Source organism: Arachis stenosperma, chromosome 1 (assembly GCF_014773155.1).
Source record: "Arachis stenosperma cultivar V10309 chromosome 1, arast.V10309.gnm1.PFL2, whole genome shotgun sequence".
Taxonomy (NCBI): Eukaryota; Viridiplantae; Streptophyta; class Magnoliopsida; order Fabales; family Fabaceae; genus Arachis; species Arachis stenosperma.
The window spans coordinates 13,429,600-13,452,279 of record NC_080377.1 but is presented as its reverse complement, the minus strand read 5'-3'; the positions used below and the strand labels follow the sequence as shown (position 1 = coordinate 13,452,279).

The 22,680-nt window shown below is 28.3% G+C and overlaps 1 protein-coding gene across 2 annotated transcripts; it reads right to left on the bottom strand.

Annotated features, from left to right (window-relative positions):
• Window positions 1-16,751: 16,751 nt before the first annotated feature.
• Window positions 16,752-21,593, bottom strand: LOC130941689 (protein PIN-LIKES 3-like). 2 transcript variants are annotated; one of them, XM_057870261.1, is made up of 11 exons: window positions 21,399-21,593; window positions 20,689-20,871; window positions 20,458-20,537; window positions 20,244-20,368; window positions 19,488-19,609; window positions 19,077-19,274; window positions 18,886-18,978; window positions 18,548-18,648; window positions 18,087-18,139; window positions 17,362-17,547; window positions 16,752-17,117 (listed from the first exon to the last, which is right to left on the bottom strand). In XM_057870261.1, the coding sequence occupies exons 2-11, from the start codon at window positions 20,821-20,823 to the stop codon at window positions 16,993-16,995; spliced, it is 1,218 nt and encodes a 405-aa protein (XP_057726244.1). In that variant the 5' UTR covers window positions 20,824-20,871; window positions 21,399-21,593; the 3' UTR covers window positions 16,752-16,992. The 2 variants fall into 2 exon arrangements, with proteins under 2 accessions (XP_057726244.1, XP_057726253.1); XM_057870270.1 differs by lacking the exon at window positions 21,399-21,593 and adding an exon at window positions 21,138-21,346.
• Window positions 21,594-22,680: the final 1,087 nt, after the last annotated feature.

Genomic DNA, 22,680 nt, shown 5'->3' with positions numbered 1-22,680 from the left:
GAGAATCTTGGGCTCCTTTCTTTGATTCATTCATTTTGGTTCATGGACTTGTGATTTGGACTTGTCTATTCTTTTTTAGGTTCAAAGTTCAGCCACTTGTTGTGAAATAATTTTTACACAGGGCTGAATTCATTTAAAGATCAAGTTGGACTTGTTTAACTTGGGCCACTATGAAAATTAAATCGTTTTCCTGCATACTCACTAAATTCATCAAACAAATAATTAAAAATAATTTATTAAACACTTTCTAAAAATGTTGTTCATCGTATTAATTTAATATAAATTTTTCAAACTTAACATAATTATTTTATGGATTACAAAATCAGGCAACTAGCCACATGAAGAAGGTTGACCAAAGAGTAACAGCAATTGAAGCCGAAGCATATGTCCATAGCATGATTACAGAGCATTCACGTTCACCTGATCCAAACAATTGAGCCATAGTTTCTAAGAGTGTGGACTCATGGTTAGTTATCTCTAAAAGTTTCACACGCAGTTGATTCTTTGTATAAAATAGAATTAGTGTTACATTTCAAAAAATACATGAATATCAATCAAATATAACATTATCTCAATTTTAGAAGAAAAAAAGTTAATGTGTATTTTCATAATCTAATTTTGGAGAATATTATTAGTATGATCATGAATAAAATTGGTAATTAAAAAGTAGGAATAAATGTGTGTGTACCTGTATTCATAGCTGGTGGAAGTGAATATTGAAGAAGTAGCACAAATTGAAATAAGGGATCTGAGTGAACCAAACCCAAGTGTATTGCTCCTTTAACAACCACAACACCCAAAAGTGGCAAAAAAATGTACCGAACTACAATAATTCCCACAATGGTCCATAGTGGAGTACTTGCTCCCCTTAAGCCTGGCCAATGCATTCATAACATTAATTTTAAAAAAAAAAGGAAAAGTCTAGGAGCCAGCAGTTTTGTTGAATTTTGGCCAGCATGTAACCAGCAGAGAAATGTGAGTCATTGGATGAAATCTCACATCAATCTCACACCATTAAATTATCATTGATGGCTATTTGCTGGCTACCAATCACAAAAGTTGCTGCCCCTAGCATTGTTCCTAAAAAAATCATGTAGTATACATCACTTAAGCCTGGGTCAAAACATTTTCGGTTTGGTTCTTAGAACATTGTTAATTCATTTCAACCAAATTTATTACTAGAAAGCGACTTTTCAATAACAATGCTAAAAAAGAAAGGGGGTGGGTTTAAATTAAGAGAAAAAATGTGACGCGTGAATCCGGTATTTGTTTCATCACACTATCTCTATCAACCAAATTTATTACTGAAAGCTATATGTCTTCAAATAAAATTGCAATAATAAAGAAATAAATAAATGAATGTCGCTTATTTCATTCCAAATTAAGTAGCATTTAATTTTCTCCATACTATTTCTAGAATTTGAGTCTTGAATTGATGTAGGGTAGGAGAGGCAACATGAGTCTTTAAAGCTAGCTTATTTTCAACTGGTGCACCTCTATCATGTTCTTATATATGTTAATATACACGTATGCCCAAATCCGAATATATAATCATATAAAATAGTAATGGTAGTTGATACTTGATACCGTACTCAAACATTAAAAATTAAACACAACACATATTAATATATTTGGCGGAAGAGAAGGTATTCAGGTGCAATGAGGTTATCGCCGGCGATGTGTCTTGGTGCAATAAGTTGTTGAAAGGCCTAAAAACAATTGTGGCATTGGCATTGTGGTTGGGACGTATTCACTTCAATGGTGCCTTCTCCCTCTTCTCACTCCTTTTCCTCCCTCTCTCCAAGGCACTCTTGTGAGTCTCCATCTCTCGTCTAAAAGAAAATGTTATATGGAAATGCAAATATGGCTTTAGGTTTTGTATGTGTACAAATAATAAAATATAAAAATAAAAGCTTAATTCTCCTTTGATCTTTTCAAATAAGATTTTTCACAAAATAAAAACCAGTTTCTGGCATTGTATGATAGGACATTTGCTTTGCTTGTGTTTGTGGCCATTCCTATCGATGAAAAGAGTAAATTTGGTCAAAAATTGTCCAGGTTAGTGGTTACCTTGTTGGGATTTCTATTTTTGTTTATGGAACATTTTTATTTCTCAGTTATAAAAGAAAAATAAAATATAGATCAGTTATTAACTAAGCAAATATAGACCTTGTTTTCTGCTTCTATTTTTCATCAGGTTTATATGCAAACATGCTTGCAGTTATTTTCCCGTGACACTTCATGTAGAGGATATAAAGACCTTCAATCCTAATCGTGCTTATGGTTTGAACCAAACTATTCTTGATTAAATTTTAGAGAATAATTACTATGCTTACCTGATAGTATAAAGTTTTTATATACTTACAACGTATATATTTTAAGGGAAAGACTCACATACAGTCATTTTCATGTGAAGTTGATAGTTAAAAGTTGTTATATAATAATTTAGCGAAACAGGTTAAATCATCTAACAGTCTTTAATTAGCAACTTCACATAAAGACAATTTGTATGCGAATTTTTACCTTATTTTGTTTGTTCTTCTTTTCATTTGAAATTAAATTGTGGGGTGTTTCTGGAAGAAAAAGCTGAGGTTTATACAAAATATAGTGGAATGCATGGAGTGTGTCAGTGTGATAACATAAGATTTTATTTACATTCAAAATTAAATTTCTATTTTTAAAATATTTTTATGACGATAAAGCCATCAAAAAATATTTAGTCACATTAAACTTATAATATATGAGCTCACGCTGACTAGTTTTAGACTAGATTGAATTTTAATTATGATTAAAATTTTGTTATTCTATATTATTAAAATAAATTATTATTTTTGTGAATGAAATCATTTTGTTATTTTATGGCCCTGTTAATGTGCAGTTTTTGGCTATGAACCACATTCAATTTTGTCGAATGGCATGATTGCACTAACAAGTAGCACAGATCTCATACCTCTTCCTAAGATAAAAGTTCTTGCAAGCAGTGTGGTAAGCTTTTTTTCTACTTGAGAATTTAATTAATTATTTTTTTGTAATGATTATCATTAATAAGTTTATAATTTTAAAATTTTCTATAGGTATTTTATATACCATTTTTGAGACACATATGGACTTGGTTGGGTTTTACATCAGTGTCGAAGAAAAATTTTGTGTCGCTATTGGATTCTGGCTATAGTTGCATTCTTGTGCCTGGTGGATTGCGAGAAATATCTCTCATGGAGTATAGTTCTGAGGTGCATTTTTATATAATTATATTATTATTATTATTATTACGAATAAATTAATTAGAGGAAAAAAAGTCACCTAAATACTTATAAAGATTTAGCTAATATGTATTCTAATGACACATGAAAAATTTATTATTAATGAAAATTTTTTAATTTTTATTTAATAATATAAAATAAATACATTAAAAATTGAAATTTTTTTGTATTTTTAATAAAAAAATTCAATTTATAATTTTAACATGTATTTTTAGAGAATAAATAAGATAAATTTTATATATAGATATGATAAATATTTTAAAACCTTTAAAAATAATGCAAATGGAATAAATATTATATAACAAAAAGTATTAATGTAGTCAAAAAAAAGTCTTAAAAATTAAAAGGCAAGTTACATGAAAAAAATGGAGAGAATTTATTCTCGTTACATATGCTAGCGGTTTAACAAGCACGTTTCAGTCCTTTTTAAATGGGATTTAAAGTTAATTATTTTAATGAATTTTAAAATTTTAAATTCGAATAACATAAAAATAATAATATAGAATAGTCAATGATAATATAAAAATGTTCAAATTAAAATAATCATATGTTACCTATCTATAAACAATAACAATATGAAAATGATTGAATTATAATGAACACATATATTATCTATCTACAAATAACATAATTCATAAAATAGTTATTACAATAAATAAGCGATATTTAAAAGTCATTTTTTTTGTTTAGAGACTTTTTTTTTTAAGTGGTAAGCTAAAGTACGGATCTGTATTTGAAGAATCTTTCTTGTGCCTACAAAAAGTGTAAAGAAGAAAAATAATTATGTCTTTTCTGTGATTATAGATCAAATTATAAGTAAAAACGTTAAGATAAACCTAAAGTAATTTCTGAATTTGTACCGAGTAAAAATTTTTAGCAATTCCTTATAAATCTCCTTATCAATAAATTCTTGAGTCTTGAAGAACTAAAAAATTTAGAAATCAATAAAATATATCATATGTCAATACAAATTTCATTGTATTTGAACGACAATTTAACAATAAAAAAAATAAAGCCTGTAAAATTGAAATTTCTTACACATGCACAACAAAAGAAGCCATTAAATTCTCTATAGAGCATTCAAATATATAATTATCCGATATTACCTCTATTTTGTGCGGTTTCTTAATCTAATGAAAAGTACTTGCAATGTTCTTCTTTACTAACATGAGTTGATTCTGCTTCTGTGAGTTTGTTGCTAGAAAAAAAATGTTTAATTTATTATCACCGATTTAAAATTATTTTTTGCAACTTTATTCAACATGAAAAATATAATCTCCATTGTAATTTCAGAGTAACTTTTTAATATTTTAGGCATAAATTCTTTCTCTTTATTTAATGAAAAATGAAGAATATAGAAGGGAGATAGATAATAGGCATATCAATAACATTCTGATTACGATGATTGCATTACTTTATATGTTGTTGGAACAATATTTTTTTTTTATCATCTTTTAGAATTGGGTCTTGTCTGTTTTAACCATTCCTCCCCAACCAGCCAATAGAATAAATTTGAAGGGAATGAACCTATTAGATAACATATGATTATGATTATTAACATAAAAATAGAAGTATGTATATTTAATGCAATTTTTACAGTAATTAATTTAAAAAATTACTTTATTGTCTATTGGTTCGATTGATGCAATTGCTTGCTTATCTTTTCATGCACTCCAGAAACTTTGGAATCCTTCTTCGTGTAATTGATATTTGTTAATATATTTTTAGTATATCTAGTAGGTCTCAGTTAATGATAATTAGTACGTACTTGTTGCATAAAATAGATGTTCAAGTTCGTTGTCTTTATCTTCTGACATATATTGATGAGCTCCTTTGAAATTAAATAGTCTATTAAAAAAATATAAGTCGTTAGTCGTCAATAAATTGAAGTTTGTAAACAAAAATATCTATATCAGTGATAAAAATTTAAAGATTAAAGTTATATGAAGAGTGAATTGTATCAAGAAGTAACTATACATAGATTTACTAAGAACATAAATTATCTGTGATGAAGGTAACAATATTTTTTTGAAAACTATATTTCTGGTAATACACCATAAAGATTTTTATAAAGATTATAATAAAAAAATTAATATTTTATAAATAATTAATATAAAAATTAATATGATAATTAATATAAAAATATAAATTAATTAATTAATATGATAACTATCACCAAGTATTTATATTTTTTTAATATTCTTTGAAAACTTTTTTTATAATTTTTATGCATTTATATATTCTTTTGTTTATTGTAACATTTTATTTAATTATTTTATTTTTTCATATTTATGTGAATTATAACAAAATGATTCAAGAAAATATAAAATTTTTTAAATTAATTATTTTTTTGTTTTCGCTAAAATTTACATATTTTTTATTTTAATTGGTAAATAAATATTTTAAGTATTATATTGGTTTTTATAAAAAATTTTGTGTATAGATTTTAATTTTTTTTGTTAGGCACTGGCACTCTTTTATTATAATTTTTTCTTGAAATGGTGATCTTAAATAAATACATTTTTTAACATCAATTATGCTCATAATTAATGTTTACTATGAATACATTAATATGTTAACATATAAGAATAAAATAATAATTTTTTTATAAATTTATTTACCTATTAAAATTATGTCACAATACTAAATATATATATATATATATATATATATAAAGTAGAATACTAACCAATTATATTTTTTTTACGTCTATTGTTTTGATCAAACCTATTTTCATGAATTTCTGATAGTATGTAAAAAGAACACATTAACAAAATTATAAAATTGTTCATTGAATTAAATTTGTACAGTATCAGTGGTAATTGAGAGGTTACTTTATAAGAAACAAATCATACAAAATTAAATTGATTGGAAGTAATAAAATACGTAAAATACCCATTAATATCATAATTATCCAAACTCTTAATAACTAAAAAAATAGATAGTGACCCTAAAATACAAATATATGATAGGCAATTTGAGCTCCTGTAAAAAGTTATCATTTGAAAAATAATTCAAGTGTAACCGTATAATAGATTTATTAAGTGAAGAAATTATCATTTATTTTTTACAATGTTATATTTATTAAAAATATTTGAACCTTTTTTGTGTATTAAATAAAATGTTTAAAAGAAGTGTAAAATATTAAAAAAATATGAAATGTAAAATTCTATTAGATATTAATCGGACCACTATTATTATGAGCATCTGAATAATAGCAATTATATTATTGAAACGATAATAATGTATTTTAAATGATTATATTTTACAGTGTATAATTTTTTTTTTAGAAATAAGTAATTCGTGAATATAAAAATTATATTAAATTGCTAGCATTTTATATTAAAAATAGTAAATTTATCAATTTAAATTTATATAGTGAAAAAATTGCCACTTCTGATATATCTATTTTTTAGAAGGAAAAGTATAAAAAAATATTGAAATTACCAACTAAATTTTTTTGTTATACAGTGAAAAAATTTAAATTACAATTATATTATTAAACATATAGCAAATATATTTTTTTTTATAATGATACGGCGAGAACATTTTATTTATTTTTATAATAATATTATTTAGGACAATAATAAAAAATTTATTGAATCAAAATTTATGAAAAAATAAATTACTATTAATTAAATAAATATATAGTAGTCCTACCCATATTTATTATCATTTGGTCTATTATTTGAATCAATTTTATTTTTATTATGAGTATCTAAATATTTAAAAAAATTATTATTAACATAAAAATAATGTATGCTGAGAATTTAAGAGTATATTCGGTAGATAAATTACAGATAAATAGTACTAAGAGTATATTAACATAAAGATATTGTAGAAATAATTCAAATTAAATGGCAAACTAAATTATAGAAAAAAAGGTTAAAAAAATATACTAGAATTATCTACTAAATTTTTTTGTTACAAAAGCAAAAATTTTAATAAATATATTATTAAACATTGAACATATATATTTTTTTTATAATAATACAGTTATAAAAATTTTATATCTGTATAATATTATATTAAAAAATTATTAAATTATTTAATAATTGAGATTATAATTATATAAAGTACATTAAGACGATATAATAATATCTATAATAATATTATTTAGGCCAATAATAAAAGATTTATTGAATCAAAATTTAAGAAAAATAAATTATTATTAATTAAATAAATATAAATATATAGAATTTTTACTTATATTTGGATCGTTTGGTATATTACTTGAATCAATTCCGTTGTTATTGTGAGTATCTGTATACGTAGAAAATTTATTATTAAGATGAAAATAATGTAATTTGATAATTTAAGGGTACACTCAAGAAATAAATTATACATATTTCGTACTAAGAGTCCAGTAACATAGATATATCATAAAAAATAATTCATATTAAATGATAAACTAACAATATAAATTTATTAATGGAAGTATAACATAGAGGAACTGATACAGAGTATTATTGAGCAGATATATTTGTGATATCTTGTACCAGTGTTGTCATGTTAGTTGGTCCACTTGATGTATCGATTTATTTTTCTCGTCTAATACTTTCTCGGTAACTGGCACGCCATCTGACAAGGTATTGCTGACTCTGTTCTTCGCTCATATTTTATCTTCGTTGCCTGGCATAGTCTTGCCAAGTTCGTCGACCACTTCCACATGAATCTTCCATTGGTATGTTGTTAATGGTAACTAATCAAAGAAACATATAAACATAGTTTTACACTTTTATTTAACGAGGAAAAACAAATTACAGTAGATTTTACGTTAGGTAAAGTGAGAAGGATGCCGGAGAAGATGGATGAGAAATGAAGGAAATTTTTTCTATTATGGAGTACCGGTAATGTAAAGTGAGAGAGATTAAGAGGAAAAACTGGTATCTTATTAATTATTATAGATAAAGATGAAGTAGTGAAAATTTTATAACTGACCTATACAGGAGTATTATGCAGTAACGTGATGTGAGAGAAATTAACGGGAGAAACTGGTATCTTATTAGTGAAATAATTATAGAAGTTATATTGACGTGAACGTGAACAAAAATAAAGTAGTGAGAATTCTGTAACTGTGAGTAAGTTATTAGGAAAGATAAAAATAGAAAAAAATTTTGAACACCAAAATGAATTTTTTTATTATATATTGTTATAGATATCGATTTTGACAGTTAAGTTTTATTTCTATGTATTATATTATCTTATATTCTTATTTATATTAGAGTAGTTTATCTATCTTGTGTTCTAAGAATATATATTAAGATTATAAAATAAAAATTTTTTATTAAAAATATATTTCATAGATTTATTTCTATGCATTTATGATTTTATTTAAGATAATTATTTTATATTTTATAGATTATATTTCTTAAGGAAAGAAGAGGATTTGTCCGCGTAGCAATGGAGAAGGGCAAACCTCTTGTTCCAGTTTTCTGCTTTGGGCAGGTAAATTCATGGATCTATATTATTCCTTTTAATACTTCATGCTTTTCATTTGAACTAACTACAATTTCTCCTTTGATGCAACGGTGCTATATAAAGTCAGATATCTATAATTGGTGGAAACCAAATTGAAAGTTGATTCTCAATTTAGCAGGGGTCATCAAATTCCCCCCAATATATTTTTGGGGAATTTTCGGGTTTGTGTTTATTTTTTGTCAATGTATACCTTTTGGCTAATTAGAATCTTGGATGGAAATTATTGAAGGTGGTGTATAAATAAAAAATGGTTAGAATTCATGATTTATCTAAAGAATTATTACAATATTAATGGTAGATTGTGGCGGTTTTCAACCATTGCTAAACAGTTTAATGACACTTGAATAACTGTCGCTAAATGGTTTAGTGAGGTAAAAATTCAAGTACAGTTAACTTTATATGAAATTGATAGTTGAGAGTTGTTAAATGATAAATTTGACTAAATTGTCATCTAACAGCTACTAACTATCAACTTCACATAAAGTTAACTGCACCTGAATTTTCACCAAGTTAATATTATATTACATCATTTGAGAAATATTTTTTTTATATAATATAATTAACCCAAGTAATTTTTCATTTTTGAGGCTGATAAAATATAATTTAAGCACAAGTCCTCTTTTTCTATTCAGGTCTCCAATACATTCAAACGTCCAATGTATGTTGTGGTGGGTAAACCTATTGAGGTCAACAAAAATCCAGAACCAACCATGGAGGAGGTATGTACTATATATATACTTCTAATTTTAAATTTTATGTTAGTTTTAGAAAGAAAAGAGAAAAAGGTTTTCATACATTTTTTTTTTATATATAATAGATGTTTTCGAACCATAATTGAACATTTATTTAAAAGACTTTAATACTAACACTAGATGGAAAATAAATTTTAGGTTGGCAAAGTACATAGTCAGTTTATTGAAGCACTTGAAGATCTTTTTGAACGGTACAAAACTCAAGCTGGGTATCCAAATCTTTCGTTGAAAATTGTTTGATTACAATCAATCAAGGCCATGAATATGATCGTGTGTATTATTCCTTATTTCATGTTTTTCTTAATGTAATAAATTCATCAGTTAAGTAGTTATCTTGTGTTTTCCTTTTTGGGAATTCACCTTAATAATTATGTCATTCTCTATTAGTGTAAAGTGTTCCTTTTTAGTCTTTATAATTAAGGAACACTCCAATGTAATTTTTTATTTTGAATCGTCCTTAACGTTTTATTTTGTATTAAAATCGTCTTTTTAACTTTTTACGGACAAAAATACTCTCCACCACCACTAGCACCTTTACCACCACCACCTCCCTTACTCCCATCAAATACTAATAATCAAATTCAAGAACAGCAATAATAACACATTATTCAAATCCAGAAATAATAACATCAAACTCAACAACCAAATCAACACACAACAACAATGAAATCAGAAAATAACAAATCAAAATCAGATTAGAAGTAGAAGCAGAAGTAGACCCGAAAGCAGAAGAAGCAGAAGCAAAAGCTCAAGTAGAAACAAAAAGCAGATGTCGAAGCAAAAAGCAGAAGTCGAAGCAAGAAGCAGAAGCCAAAGCAGAAATAGAGGTTGAAGCAAGAAGCAAAAGCAGGGAAGTGCAGCTGCGAAGAGTAGCGGCGAGAACACGGCATTGAGGAGCAACGGTATAGAAGCAGAAGCTCTCTCCCTGGCTCGCGATGGCGACGGCGGCCGCAAGTTTCGCCAGCCCCCTTTCCCCTTTCCCTTCCCCTCTCCCTTTTCCTTCCTCCCCCCTCCCTCTTCCTCTCCCTCGTGTCCTTTCCCCTTTCCCTTTCTCCCCTCCCCTCGCGTCTTTTTTTTTATTTTATAATTTTTTATTAGGATAGGGATAATTTAGTAATAAAATTAAAAATTTCATTAAAAATAACGATTTTAATACGAAACAAAATGTTAAGAATGATTCTAAATAAAAAATTACGTTGAAAATAATTTCAATTCTAACCCTAAATATTAAGGACCAAAATAATACTTACCCCATATAGTAACTCATATTATTTCATTCAATAATATCATTCACATTCAGTTTTATACTTTGAATCCTCATTATTTACTTTATTCTTAAATAAGACTCTATTGTTATGGATAAAAGTTGAATATTCTAAAGTATTATAGGTAATGTTGTAAAATAACTAAATAAAGAAATAAAGAAGAGGTAATAAATATAATGTATGAAAATATAATTAGATAGTTTTATTAGTAATGTTCATTAGAATTATTATATTAATAGATATATTTAATAATATTGTAGTAAAGAATATAAAAGAGATAATAGTATAAGAGAGAGAGAGTAAATAATATTTAACCTCTATTTATACACACACTAAGCCTTGAAAAGTGCATTTATTTGCATCTGTCTTGAAGATTGATTCCTTCAATCTTGAGAAAGTTGGTCACCCAATATTATGAAGAAAGTCACAATATATTAAATGGACATCCATCCATTCATACTTATCACAATACTCCTCTTTGGATGGCTATTTAGGAATATGCCTCATTAAAACCTTACTAAAGAAAAACCCAGTGGGAAAAAAATTTTAGTGAAGAAAAAAGAGTACAATATCCTTTGTGATGGGGACTGCCTCATTAAAAACTTTGTCAAGAAAAACCCAATGGAAAAAAATCTGACCAATGAAAAAAGAGTACAGTCTCCCCCTCTTATTGACATCAGTTGATGTCTCGAAATCGGCGCATCCCAATCTCATGTACTAATCTTTCAAAGGAGGATTTGGGGAGTGACTTTGTAAATAAATCTGCCAAATTTTCACTTGAGCGGATCTGTTGGACATCAATTGTCCCTTGATTTTGAAGATCATAAGTGAAAAAGAATTTAGAAGAAATATGCTTTGTTCTATCACCTTTGATGTATCCACCCTTAAGTTGAGCAATGCATGCTGTATTATCTTCAAACAGGACAGTTGGAGCTATCTTATGATCAATCAGCCCACATGATGACAGGATATATTGGATCAAACTCCTGAACTAAAAATACTCGCGACTAGCTTCATGTATCGCTAGTATTTCGGCATGATTAGAGGATGTTGCAATAATCGTCTATTTCGTGGACCTCCGTGATATAGTTGTACCACCATATGTGAACAGGTATCCTATTTGAGATCTTCCTTTGTGTGGATCAGACAAGTATCCAGCATCTGCATAGCCAACTAGTTGTGACTTGGATCCATAAGGATAGAACAATCCCATATCAACCGTTAAATAAAGATATCGAAATATTTGTTTGATTCCACTCCAATGTCTTCTGGTTGGAGAGGAACTATATCTTACCAGTAAGTTAACAGCAAATGATATATCAGGTCGTGTATTATTAGCAAGATACATTAGCGCTCCAATGGCACTAAGATATGGTACTTCAGGACCAAGGATATCTTCATTTTCTTCCTTAGGAAGGAATTGACCCTTTTCCACATCTAAAGATCTTACAATTATTGGGGTACTCAAGAGATGTGACTTATCCATATAAAATCTTTTCAAGATCTTCTCTGTGTATGTTGTTTGATGAATAAAGATCCCATTTTTTATATGCTTGATCTGCAGGTCGAGACAAAATTTAGTTCTTCCAAGATCTTTCATCTCAAACTCTTCTTTTAGAGTTTTTTATAATTGTTGGAATCTCTTCAGGAGTTCCAATGATATTTAAATCATCAACGTACACAGCAATTATAATGAATCCAGATGCAGTTTTCTTTATGAAAACACACGGGTAGATATCATCATTCTTGAATCCGTTTTTTGCCAGATACTCAATAAGACGATTATATCACATTCGCCCAGATTGCTTTAAACCGTATAAAGATCTTTGCAATTTGACTGAGTATAACCCTTGTGAATATTCATTGGATGATTTAGATATCTTTAGTCCTTCAGAAACTTTCATATAGATATCCCAATCTAATGAGCCGTATAAATAGGCTGTTACCACATCCATTAAATGCATATGCAGTTTATGATATGCAGATAAACTGAACAAATAATACAATGTTATCGTATCCACTATAAGGGAATACGTTTCTTCATAATCTATATCGGACCTTTGTGAAAAATCTTGTGCCACAAGTCGGGCTTTGTAGCGCACAACTTCATTTTTCTCATTTCGTTTTTCTCACAAATACCCATCGGTATCCAACAGGTTTTACATCTTCAGGTGTACGGACTACAGGTCCAAAGACTTCACGTATACCCATCGGTATCCAACAGGTTTTACATCTTCAGGTGTACGGACTACAGGTCCAAAGACTTCACGTTTTGCAAGTGAGTATAATTCAGCCTTCATGGCTTCTTTCCATTTTGGCCAATCATTCCTTTGTCAATATTCTTCGATTGATCTTGGCTCAAAATCCTTACTTTCATGCATAATATCCAATGCCACATTATATGCAAATATTTCATTGACAATTGTCTTATTTCGGTTCCATTTTTTTCCTATAAAGACATAATTTATCGAGATCTCGTCATTTTCACAATTTTCAGGTACCTAAACGTCTTCTGGCATTAACTCTATATTAGAATTTTGGACAACTGCAGGTGTCTTTACTATGTCTTTTTCAATAGAAATCGTATTTACCTCTTTTCTCTTTCGAAGATTTTTATCTTTGGAACTGACAGGCCTGCCACGCTTCTGGCGTGTATTTGCTTCTATGGCAATTTGTCCAACTGGGACATCAATTTGAATTGGGGCATTTTTCGCTGGTATATAAGACTTGGTTATCCTCTTTGTATCGGAAAATGCATCAGGCAATTCATTTGCTATTCTTTGCAAATGTATAATCTTTTGAACTTCTAATTTACATTGCCCTGATCAAGGATCTAAATACATCAATGATGATGTATTCCAATTAAGTTCCTTTTCAGGAAGCTTATTCTCTCCCCCTAATATTGGATATTTTGATTCATCAAAATGACAATCCACAAATCGGGCTTTAAATACATCTCCCGTTTGTATCTCAAGATACCTCACTATAGAGGGAGAATCATATCCAACATATATCTCCAATTTTCTTTGGGGTTCTATTTTGGTGTGATTAGGTGGTGCAATGGAAATATATATCACACATCTAAATATTCTTAAATGGGAAATATTTGGCTGCTGGCCAAAAGCTAATTGCATAGGAGAGAACTGATGGTAACTCGTTGGCCTCAAACGAATAAGTGCTGCAGCATGTAAAATAGCATGCCCCAAAACCAAAGTTGGGAGATTTGTTCTCATAAGTAAAGGTCTAGCAATCAATTGGAGGCGTTTAAGAAGTGATTCTACTAACCCATTTTGTGTGTGAACATAAGCTACTAGATGTTCAACACTTATTTCATTAGCCATACAATAAGCATCAAAAGCTTGGGAAGTAAATTCACCAGCATTATCAAGACGAATTGCTTTGATTGGATTTTCTGGAAATTGTGCTTTTAATCAAATAATTTGACCCAATAATCTCGCAAATGCCATGTTGTGAGAAGATAATAAGCACACATGTGACCATATGGAAGATGCATCTATTAGGACCATAAAATATTTAAAAGATCCACATGGTGGATGAATAGGTCCACATATATCACCTTGAATCCTTTCTAGGAATTTAGGGGACTCAAATCTAATCTTTACTGGTGATGGCCTTAAAATTAACCTCCCTTGAGAACATGTAGCACAACAAAATTCACTAGTTTTAAGAATCTTCTGGTTCTTTAGAGAATGTCTATGGGAGTTTTCAATAATTCTTTTCATCATGGTTGCTCCCGGATGACCCAATCGGTCGTGCCAAGTTATGAATTCATTTGGACTAGTAAACTTCTGGTTTACAATGGCATGTGATTCAATTGCACTAATCTTGGTATAATACAACCCAGATGAAAGTGAGAGTAACTTTTCTAATATAACCTTTTTATTTAAATCAAGAGTTGTGATACATAAATACTCATGATTTTTCTCGTTCATTGTTTCAATATGATATCCATTTCGGCGAATATCTTTGAAACTCAACAAGTTCCTCAAAGACTTGGTAGATAATAGTGCATTATTTATTACAAATTTTGTTCCTCCAGGAAACAAAATTATAGCTCTTCCAAAGCCTTCTATCACATTGTCCGAGGCAATAATAGTATTAACATACTCTTCTTTTGGCACAAGATGGGTAAAATATATATCACTTTCAAGAATAGTGTGCAAACTTGCACTATCCGCAAGGCAAATATTTTCAAAATATGTCCTTGCCATTTTTCTTCAAAGACAAATGATAATAATAATGAAATGAGTAGAAGAACATACACAGTAAAATTATTCACATGAATACTTAACAAACATATACACATATCAAACTATTTCACATTGATCAAATAGCCAATATTTTCTTCAGAATCCTTAAAAAGAAATTAGATACATCATAATGAGTGGTGGAATTTTCATCATTTGAAACAAAATTTGTTTCCTTTCCTTTGTCGTCTCTTTTCAAGGATGCTTAATAAAGATCAACAAGGTGCCTTAGGGTACGACAGGTACGTGACCAATGGCCATTTCCACCACAACGAAAACACTTATCCTCTTTTGATTTATTTTGTCCAATATTTCTTTCTTTATCCCACTTCTGGTGAGATCCTTTGTGAACATAATTCCTTTTCCTTCCATAATTTTTTCGTTACTAAAACTTTGCCATTTACCTCTTCTGGGGTAATGATTTGCCACATTTACTTCAGGAGATGGGACGGCACCAGTTGGGCGCGCATCATGATTTCTCAAAAGTAATTCATTGTTGCGTTCAGCAACAAAAAGGCAAGAAATTAACTCATAATATTTTTAAATTCTTTTTCTCGATTGCTATTGCAGGAGCACATTCGAGACATGGAAGGTCGAGAAAGTTTTCTCTAACATATCGGGCTCGAAGAGGTATCACCGTCTTTTGATGATTGTACCTTTCTTCAAGGTCTTTCCACAGATCTGCAAGATCTTTTAATGTGGGATATTCATTTTTCAATCATACTTCAAGATGACGACGAAGGAAAAACATGGATTTGGCTTTATCCTTTTGGGATGTATTATTTTCAACCTTAATGATATCTCCAAGATCCATTGAATCAAGATGGATTTTAGCATCTAGTATCCATGATAAATAATTATTTCCAAATATATCAAAAGCATTATATTCAAGATGAAAGAGATTCGACATAAAAAAAATTTGTTACCTGGAGTCTTTCTAAATTTCATTAGAGGTTCGTACTAATAACGTGTTGTAAAATAACTAAATAAATAAATAAATAAGAGGTAACAAATATAATGTATGAAAATATAATTAGATAGTTCTAATAGTAATGTTCACTAGAATTACTATATTAATAGATATATTTAATAATATTGTAATAAAGAATATAAGAGAGAGAATAGTATAAGAGAGAGAGTAAAAAATATTTAATATTCTTATTGTTGTGTAACTGTGTGTTACGCAGTGAGATTTAACCTCTATTTATACACATATTAAGCCTTGCTTTTCAAAGTACATTTATTTGCATCTGTCTTGAAGATTGATTTCTTCAATCTTGAGAAAGTTGGCCGCCCAATATTATGAAGAAAGTCACAATATATTAAATGGACATACATCCATTCATACTATTGTGTAGGTAAGACTTCAAATTTGTTCAGGTGATTTTTACGAAAAGATCCTTTTTTCAAGTGATTTTTTTGTAAATATCTTTTAAAAAAATAAAAATAATTTTATGTTTAGATATTTTATATAAAAATATTTTTTTATTTAATAATAATGTTTAAATACAATAATATAAACATATTTTTTATTTATTTATTATGCTAAAAATATCTTTTTTTAAATAAAAATTTTTTTAAAAAAATATAAATTGTAATTTCTAAAAAAAATATTTATTATTATTATTATTCTAATATTTTTATTTTTACTACTAAAATTTTACTAAACACGTTAAAAAATAAAAAAATTATTAAAAAATTTATCTTTTTCTAATAATTTAATGATACCTAAACAAACACTTCATCAACAAATATTATAACACTTCAGAATGTACCTATACATGCAACAATTTCTTTCCCTACTCTTCTTTCCCCTAACATTCTGTCCAATATGACCAATTGCTGAAATAAAGTTTTACAATAGAACAAAATTTCTTTAAGCAGAGATAGTGAAAACTTGAGGTGGAAAAAACTATAAAAATGAAATAATTAATAAAAATGAAATAATTATTATATGAATACAAAATCAGGCAACTAGCCACATGAAGAAGGTTGACCAAAGAGTAACAGCTATTGAAGCCAAAGCATAAGTCCATAGCATGATTACAGAGCATTCACTTTCACCTGATCCAAACAATTGAGCCATAGTTCCTAACAATGTGGACTCATGGTTAGTTATGTCTAAAAGTTTCACACGCGGTTGATTCTTTGTATAAAATAGAATTAGTGTTACATTTCAAAAAATACATGAATATCAGTCAAATATAACATTATCTCAATTTTAGAAGGAAAAAAAAAGTTAATGTATATTTTCATAATCTAATTTTGGAGAATATTATTAGTATGATAATAAATAAAATTGGTAATTAAAAAGTAGGAATAAATGTGTGTGTACCTATATTCATAGCTGGTGGAAGTGAATATTGAAGAAGGAGAACAAATTGAAATAAGGGATCAGACTGAACCAAACCCAAGTGTATTGCTCCTTTAACAACCACAACACCCAAAAGTGGCAGAAAAATGTACCGAACTACAATAATTCCCACAATGGTCCATAATGGAGTACTTGCTCCCCTTAAGCCTGGACAATGCATTCATAACATTAATTTTAAAAAAAATAATCATGTAGTATACATCACTTATGAATAAGTCACTGTGTCTAGAAGCCAACGAGTTATAACTCAAATGACATAGTCCCCCTCCTCACCCAAAAGTTTCGAATTCGAGTTTCACTCTTAACTTTGAAAAAAAAAAAGTCAATTGTATAGAACAATTTTTGTTTGAAAAATTGGTATAGTGTAAAAAATAACAATAAATAAAGATTTAGTTCCTTAGAGAGATTTTTATAATTTCACGACAATTTTCAATCAATTTCCTATAACTAATAATACTTTTAATTAAATTCCTATATTACATAAATATTTTTCAATTAAGTCTCTCGCTTCTTGGGAAATTTAATTTTATGCTGTACAAAAGCTTCTAGGAAAAAAAAAGTACAAGTTATATTTAATATGGAAAATTATTTAACCCAATAAAATAAGCTATGTATATAAGAAACTAAACTACCATTGCAATTTACAAAAAAAGAAAAAAAAACAACCGCTGCAATTAATAGTGTACCTCTGAGTAAGTTTGCACCCATTATAAGTGTGACGGTTGGAATGGCTGCGTCACTGAAAATTGAAAATGAGATGTATTCTTTAGAATCCCAGAGACAAAATAATGGAACAAAATTACTTAGACAACATATAATTAAGAAAATAGAAAGTGCATACATTAGTTAAAGTTCACCTCTATTTAAGGGTTGCATACATAATACATTTATATAAAAACTAAAGTAGCTGTTTAGTTATTCTTTGAACTTTTGGAACATGCAAAAACATGTAAGAAAGTTACTTTTTTCCTTTTAGTTATGTAAGGATCACAACTTGCATATATAGAGAAGCAATTTTTTTTTAAAAAAAAGAAGTGAGTGCATGGATCAAACAATATTAAAGTGGTTTAAAAAAAATGGTATGTATATTATTTTAAACATAGACTTATAATTTAAGATCGTGATGAGCAAGTTTTGAGAGGCATACCCCAACATGGATACAGAGTCTTCAACCACACGAAGTGGAGCATCACTTCCAATCAATACATTTCTTAATTGGGGAATTACACCAATCATAAAGCCACAAATCTAAGAAGGAAAAAGAGAAAAAAAAAATACATATCATATAACTTATGATAAAAAAAATACTACATTTAATTTAATGGTTTCTCATCTTATAAACTCTTTATTCTTTCTTGTTTTCTTCGATGTGAGACTAACTTCATGCACTCCTCACGCTTGCAAACAAAACCAAGGTACTAGTGCAGCCTATATTACAAAAATGCATACAAAATATGAATTTTAAGAGAGAATAAAGTGTCATACTGCTCCAATGGTTGATGGTGCAAACATGGATTTCCAATTGACATTGCTTACAATCTTCTCCACTTGGTTCTTAATTCTTTTTGACATTGAAATCTGGAGAAATGACACCAAAATATTATTGTGTGTGAAAATTAACAAAATTTGCTTATCTAAATTAAACTCATGAATATATACAATGTTTTTGTGGCAACCTTGAGTTTTTCCTGAGATTCTGGGGTTGGAAGCAGAATGGTGTATGCATCATTCAATGTGTCTTTTGCAGGATTAAGAGTTTCTGAGTGAGATATCTCCCCTGAAGCCTTCACTTTGTTGGTGCCTTCTTTTTGGAGTCTACTTGATGAAATTCTTATTATGTTGTAAACATAAGACCATAAGAAAACTGCTCCAATCTAAGGTTCCCCAATGAGTAGTAATCAAAATTAGAACAAATTAACCCCTTTGTTTTCTTCATTCTTTCTTTCTTTCATTCTAGAATAGATTCACCAATAAGTATTGACAATAGCAAATTCAACATTGACATCAAAGGCGCGTTTGGTAACTATTTCAAGACAGAACACAATGTTTATTTCGAGAATTATACAGATAAAATGACAGTTACATACCGCCATGGAAAGTGTAGCATAAGCCATTCCATATTGATAGCAGAGATCAGGATCTCCAAAAGGACTTCCTTTTTCTTTACATGTGGCTGGAATAATAATTACCAGCAAGTTTCCCAAGTTTCCTGTTTCACATGATGATCAATGAATACATGAAGTTTGAAGCTTAAGTAAGATAAAACAAAATAACAGAAATGACACATTCCAAAGTTTTCATGGGTAACAATAAGCATTATTTGGATGTCCCTTATGAACCAGAAATCTTTGACACCAGTCTCATATTACATTGAAGTAACATTGTTTCCTAGGATTACATATTCTGTTGAAGAATCTGAACAACTTTGTACAAATTAACAGAAACATATGAGCTCTAATATGATTATAGACATTATCTAACAATATTTCCATTTTGGTTATCTAAGATTTCTCAAATATGCCATGATAGCAGGAGTTCATTTTCTATGGTTGCAAAAGGTTGCATTTGATAACTATCTCAGAATAGAAATACAAAGATATTGTGACACAGAAATTTGTTTAAAGGAGGAGATAGATACAAAAACATGCATAATTTCTCTGTCTTGCAATGAAATTTTCCCAATTTACTTAATTTTTGAACTAAAAGACTTACTAGCCAAAAAGGGTGCCTTAAGTATGTATAGTGCAAACACATTAATGTTATAGTGAAAGCATCATAGAGATACATGTATGTATGTATGTATGTATGTAGGTATGTATTTATGTATGTATGTAGGTATGTACCTGCAGAACAGCAACCTACTATTAGACCTTCAATGTGTTTTGGAGGCCTTGTGATCTTAATCACAATCCATCCTAATCCTGATCCTAATATGAATGTAGCAAGAATGTTGATTGGCATGAACCACCTAATTCACACAACCCAATATGTCAATTCAATTCAACAAACCAATAATAATAATCCTCAAATTAGTTATGATCACAAAACAATACTCACACTAACAGAAAACTCTCCAAAGTAATTGTTTTGGCCAAACTGCTACCAACCAATGAAGGATTGAACACATAAAATACAAGCTGTCACAGAAAATAAGATCAATGCTACAAGTAATTAAAGTTGGCTATCATAAATCATATTTGTGTTTTGTTGGATTATATTATTTAAATACTTTTTAATAATTTCTTTTAGGATTAGCAAGTTACACAGAAACAAATTAATAAAGCTTACATGATTGACTTTCTTCCTTGAATCTTCTCCAAGAATACTAATCTGATCCACTGCAAGAAACAAACCAATTGCAGTAACAAGCAAGACTTTGATCACTGGAAAGGAAGCAACACTAAAGAGCTCCAGAAACCCCATCTATTATTGTCACAAGTTCTTGCACTTTCCACAAGGTGCAATATAATCCTACACACAATAATTCATGTGAAAATAGATTCTGAATTACATTGTTCACATTGAAAATAACAAAACATAACCCCAACAAAAAAGAAGAAACCGACAAGCATTCACATAAGACCAAGCAACCTTTTTATTCCAAATCATATGAACATAAGAGGAACTTCAATGTCTTATTATATGTTGCAGCTAGCAACCATTCAAAACATATTAATTAATGGGGTGCATAAAAAATCTTTTTTTTTTAAATAATAAATTCGTACACAGTAAATTACCAACAAATGCATCTTCCAATGAACTGACACAAACACTGAACACAATGTGACCAACTGACATTGATATGCAGAAGATTAACTGACAATGATACCGTGATATATATATATATATATATATTTTTAATTATTAATTAAAATATCAATACAAAAGAAACAAAAATATGGGTAGCATGTGATTGATTATTATATAACACATGCAATGAAAATAAGAATGAATACGTGCTATAATATGGTGACTGTAAATTTTAGATTCCTCATCACCTGAATAGGGGCTTCTATCTTTACTTCTTTAGAGAGAGAGAGAGAGAGAGAGAGAGAGAGAGAAAAATGGTTTTTGCCTTAGCTTGATGGTGTCATAGTGATGGCTGAGATGATAAGGAAGAAGAAAATGGTGTCATGAGAGGAACATTTACGTGTTGCAACAAAACGCTAAGGAGAATAAAAACTATATATAAGGTTTATAGAGAGAATAAAAAACAAAGGAATTTATAAAGAGATATATTTAATTTTGAAACAAAAAGTGAGCCATATGATAATGATAAGAACGGGGAATAAAAAGATATATTTAATTTTAATATAAAAATTCAATCACAAAGAAAAAAAATAAAAAAAGGAACAATATAGGTATAGAAATATTATTTTGGAAACCATTAAAAAGAAATATTATTATTCTATATATTAAAAATGCTATGCTATATGCACTATCTCCTGGTTCAAACAAATATCTATTTTTAAATTTTTATTTAGAAATTGGATAATAATATAATATCAATTAATTTAAATTTTATTAGTAATTTTATCAAATAAAGAAAAATTACAACCATACTAGGTTTACATTAAAATTGGTCACCAATATATAATACATATTTAAAATAAATTAAATTATATATATACTTATACATAAATATATAGTGACTAATTTAGTAGATGAGTTTCGACATGCATATATTATTTTTGTAAAAATAAATGTGTTGAAATTATAAAGATAACTTTCACAATTAATTTAGTTTATTTGAAATTAAGATTTTTTCAATCATTTTGTGATGAAAACAGTTAGTTCTACTTCTATGTATGTAATTAAAAATAAAATAAAATGAATATCTCAAATAATTATTACTTAAAAACTATAAATTGGTTTTCTTTTGTGGTTTTAAATTGGCCGTAAATTAATTGTTGTTTTTATTAAGATTGTAAATTCACTAAATTTTGCCCATCAATCTTATACATGGTTAGTTGAGGTTATTTAATTTATAGCCAAATCAATTAAAGAATAATCTTCTTGACTAAGAATTTGGAAAATTGTAAGCAAAAGTAGTAGAATTATTAAATAAAATTGTTCAACACGTTGGTCTTCAAGTATTAATTCATTTTCTTTTTCGTATGTAATGGTCTTTAAGATTGTGTATGTTAATAACTGAGATTTGAAAGTTTATTTGGAGATAGATAAAAATAAAAATAAATAAATTATATAACGTGACACATATGGTTTACTATCATAAATTCATAATCATTGTCCCGGTAATTAAGAGAAAAAATAAAGTGA

Excerpts from the sequence above, each read along its gene's own strand:
- LOC130941689 (XM_057870261.1), bottom strand. The coding sequence starts at position 20,823 with ATGGGGTTTCTGGAGCTCTTTAGTGTTGCTTCCTTTCCAGTGATCAAA. Across the intron at positions 19,275-19,487 it reads ATGCTACACTTTCCATGGCG|ATTGGAGCAGTTTTCTTATG; the intron begins GTATGTAACTGT and ends GGGGAACCTTAG. Across the intron at positions 18,140-18,547 it reads GACTCTGTATCCATGTTGGG|TGACGCAGCCATTCCAACCG; the intron begins GTATGCCTCTCA and ends TTCAATTTTCAG.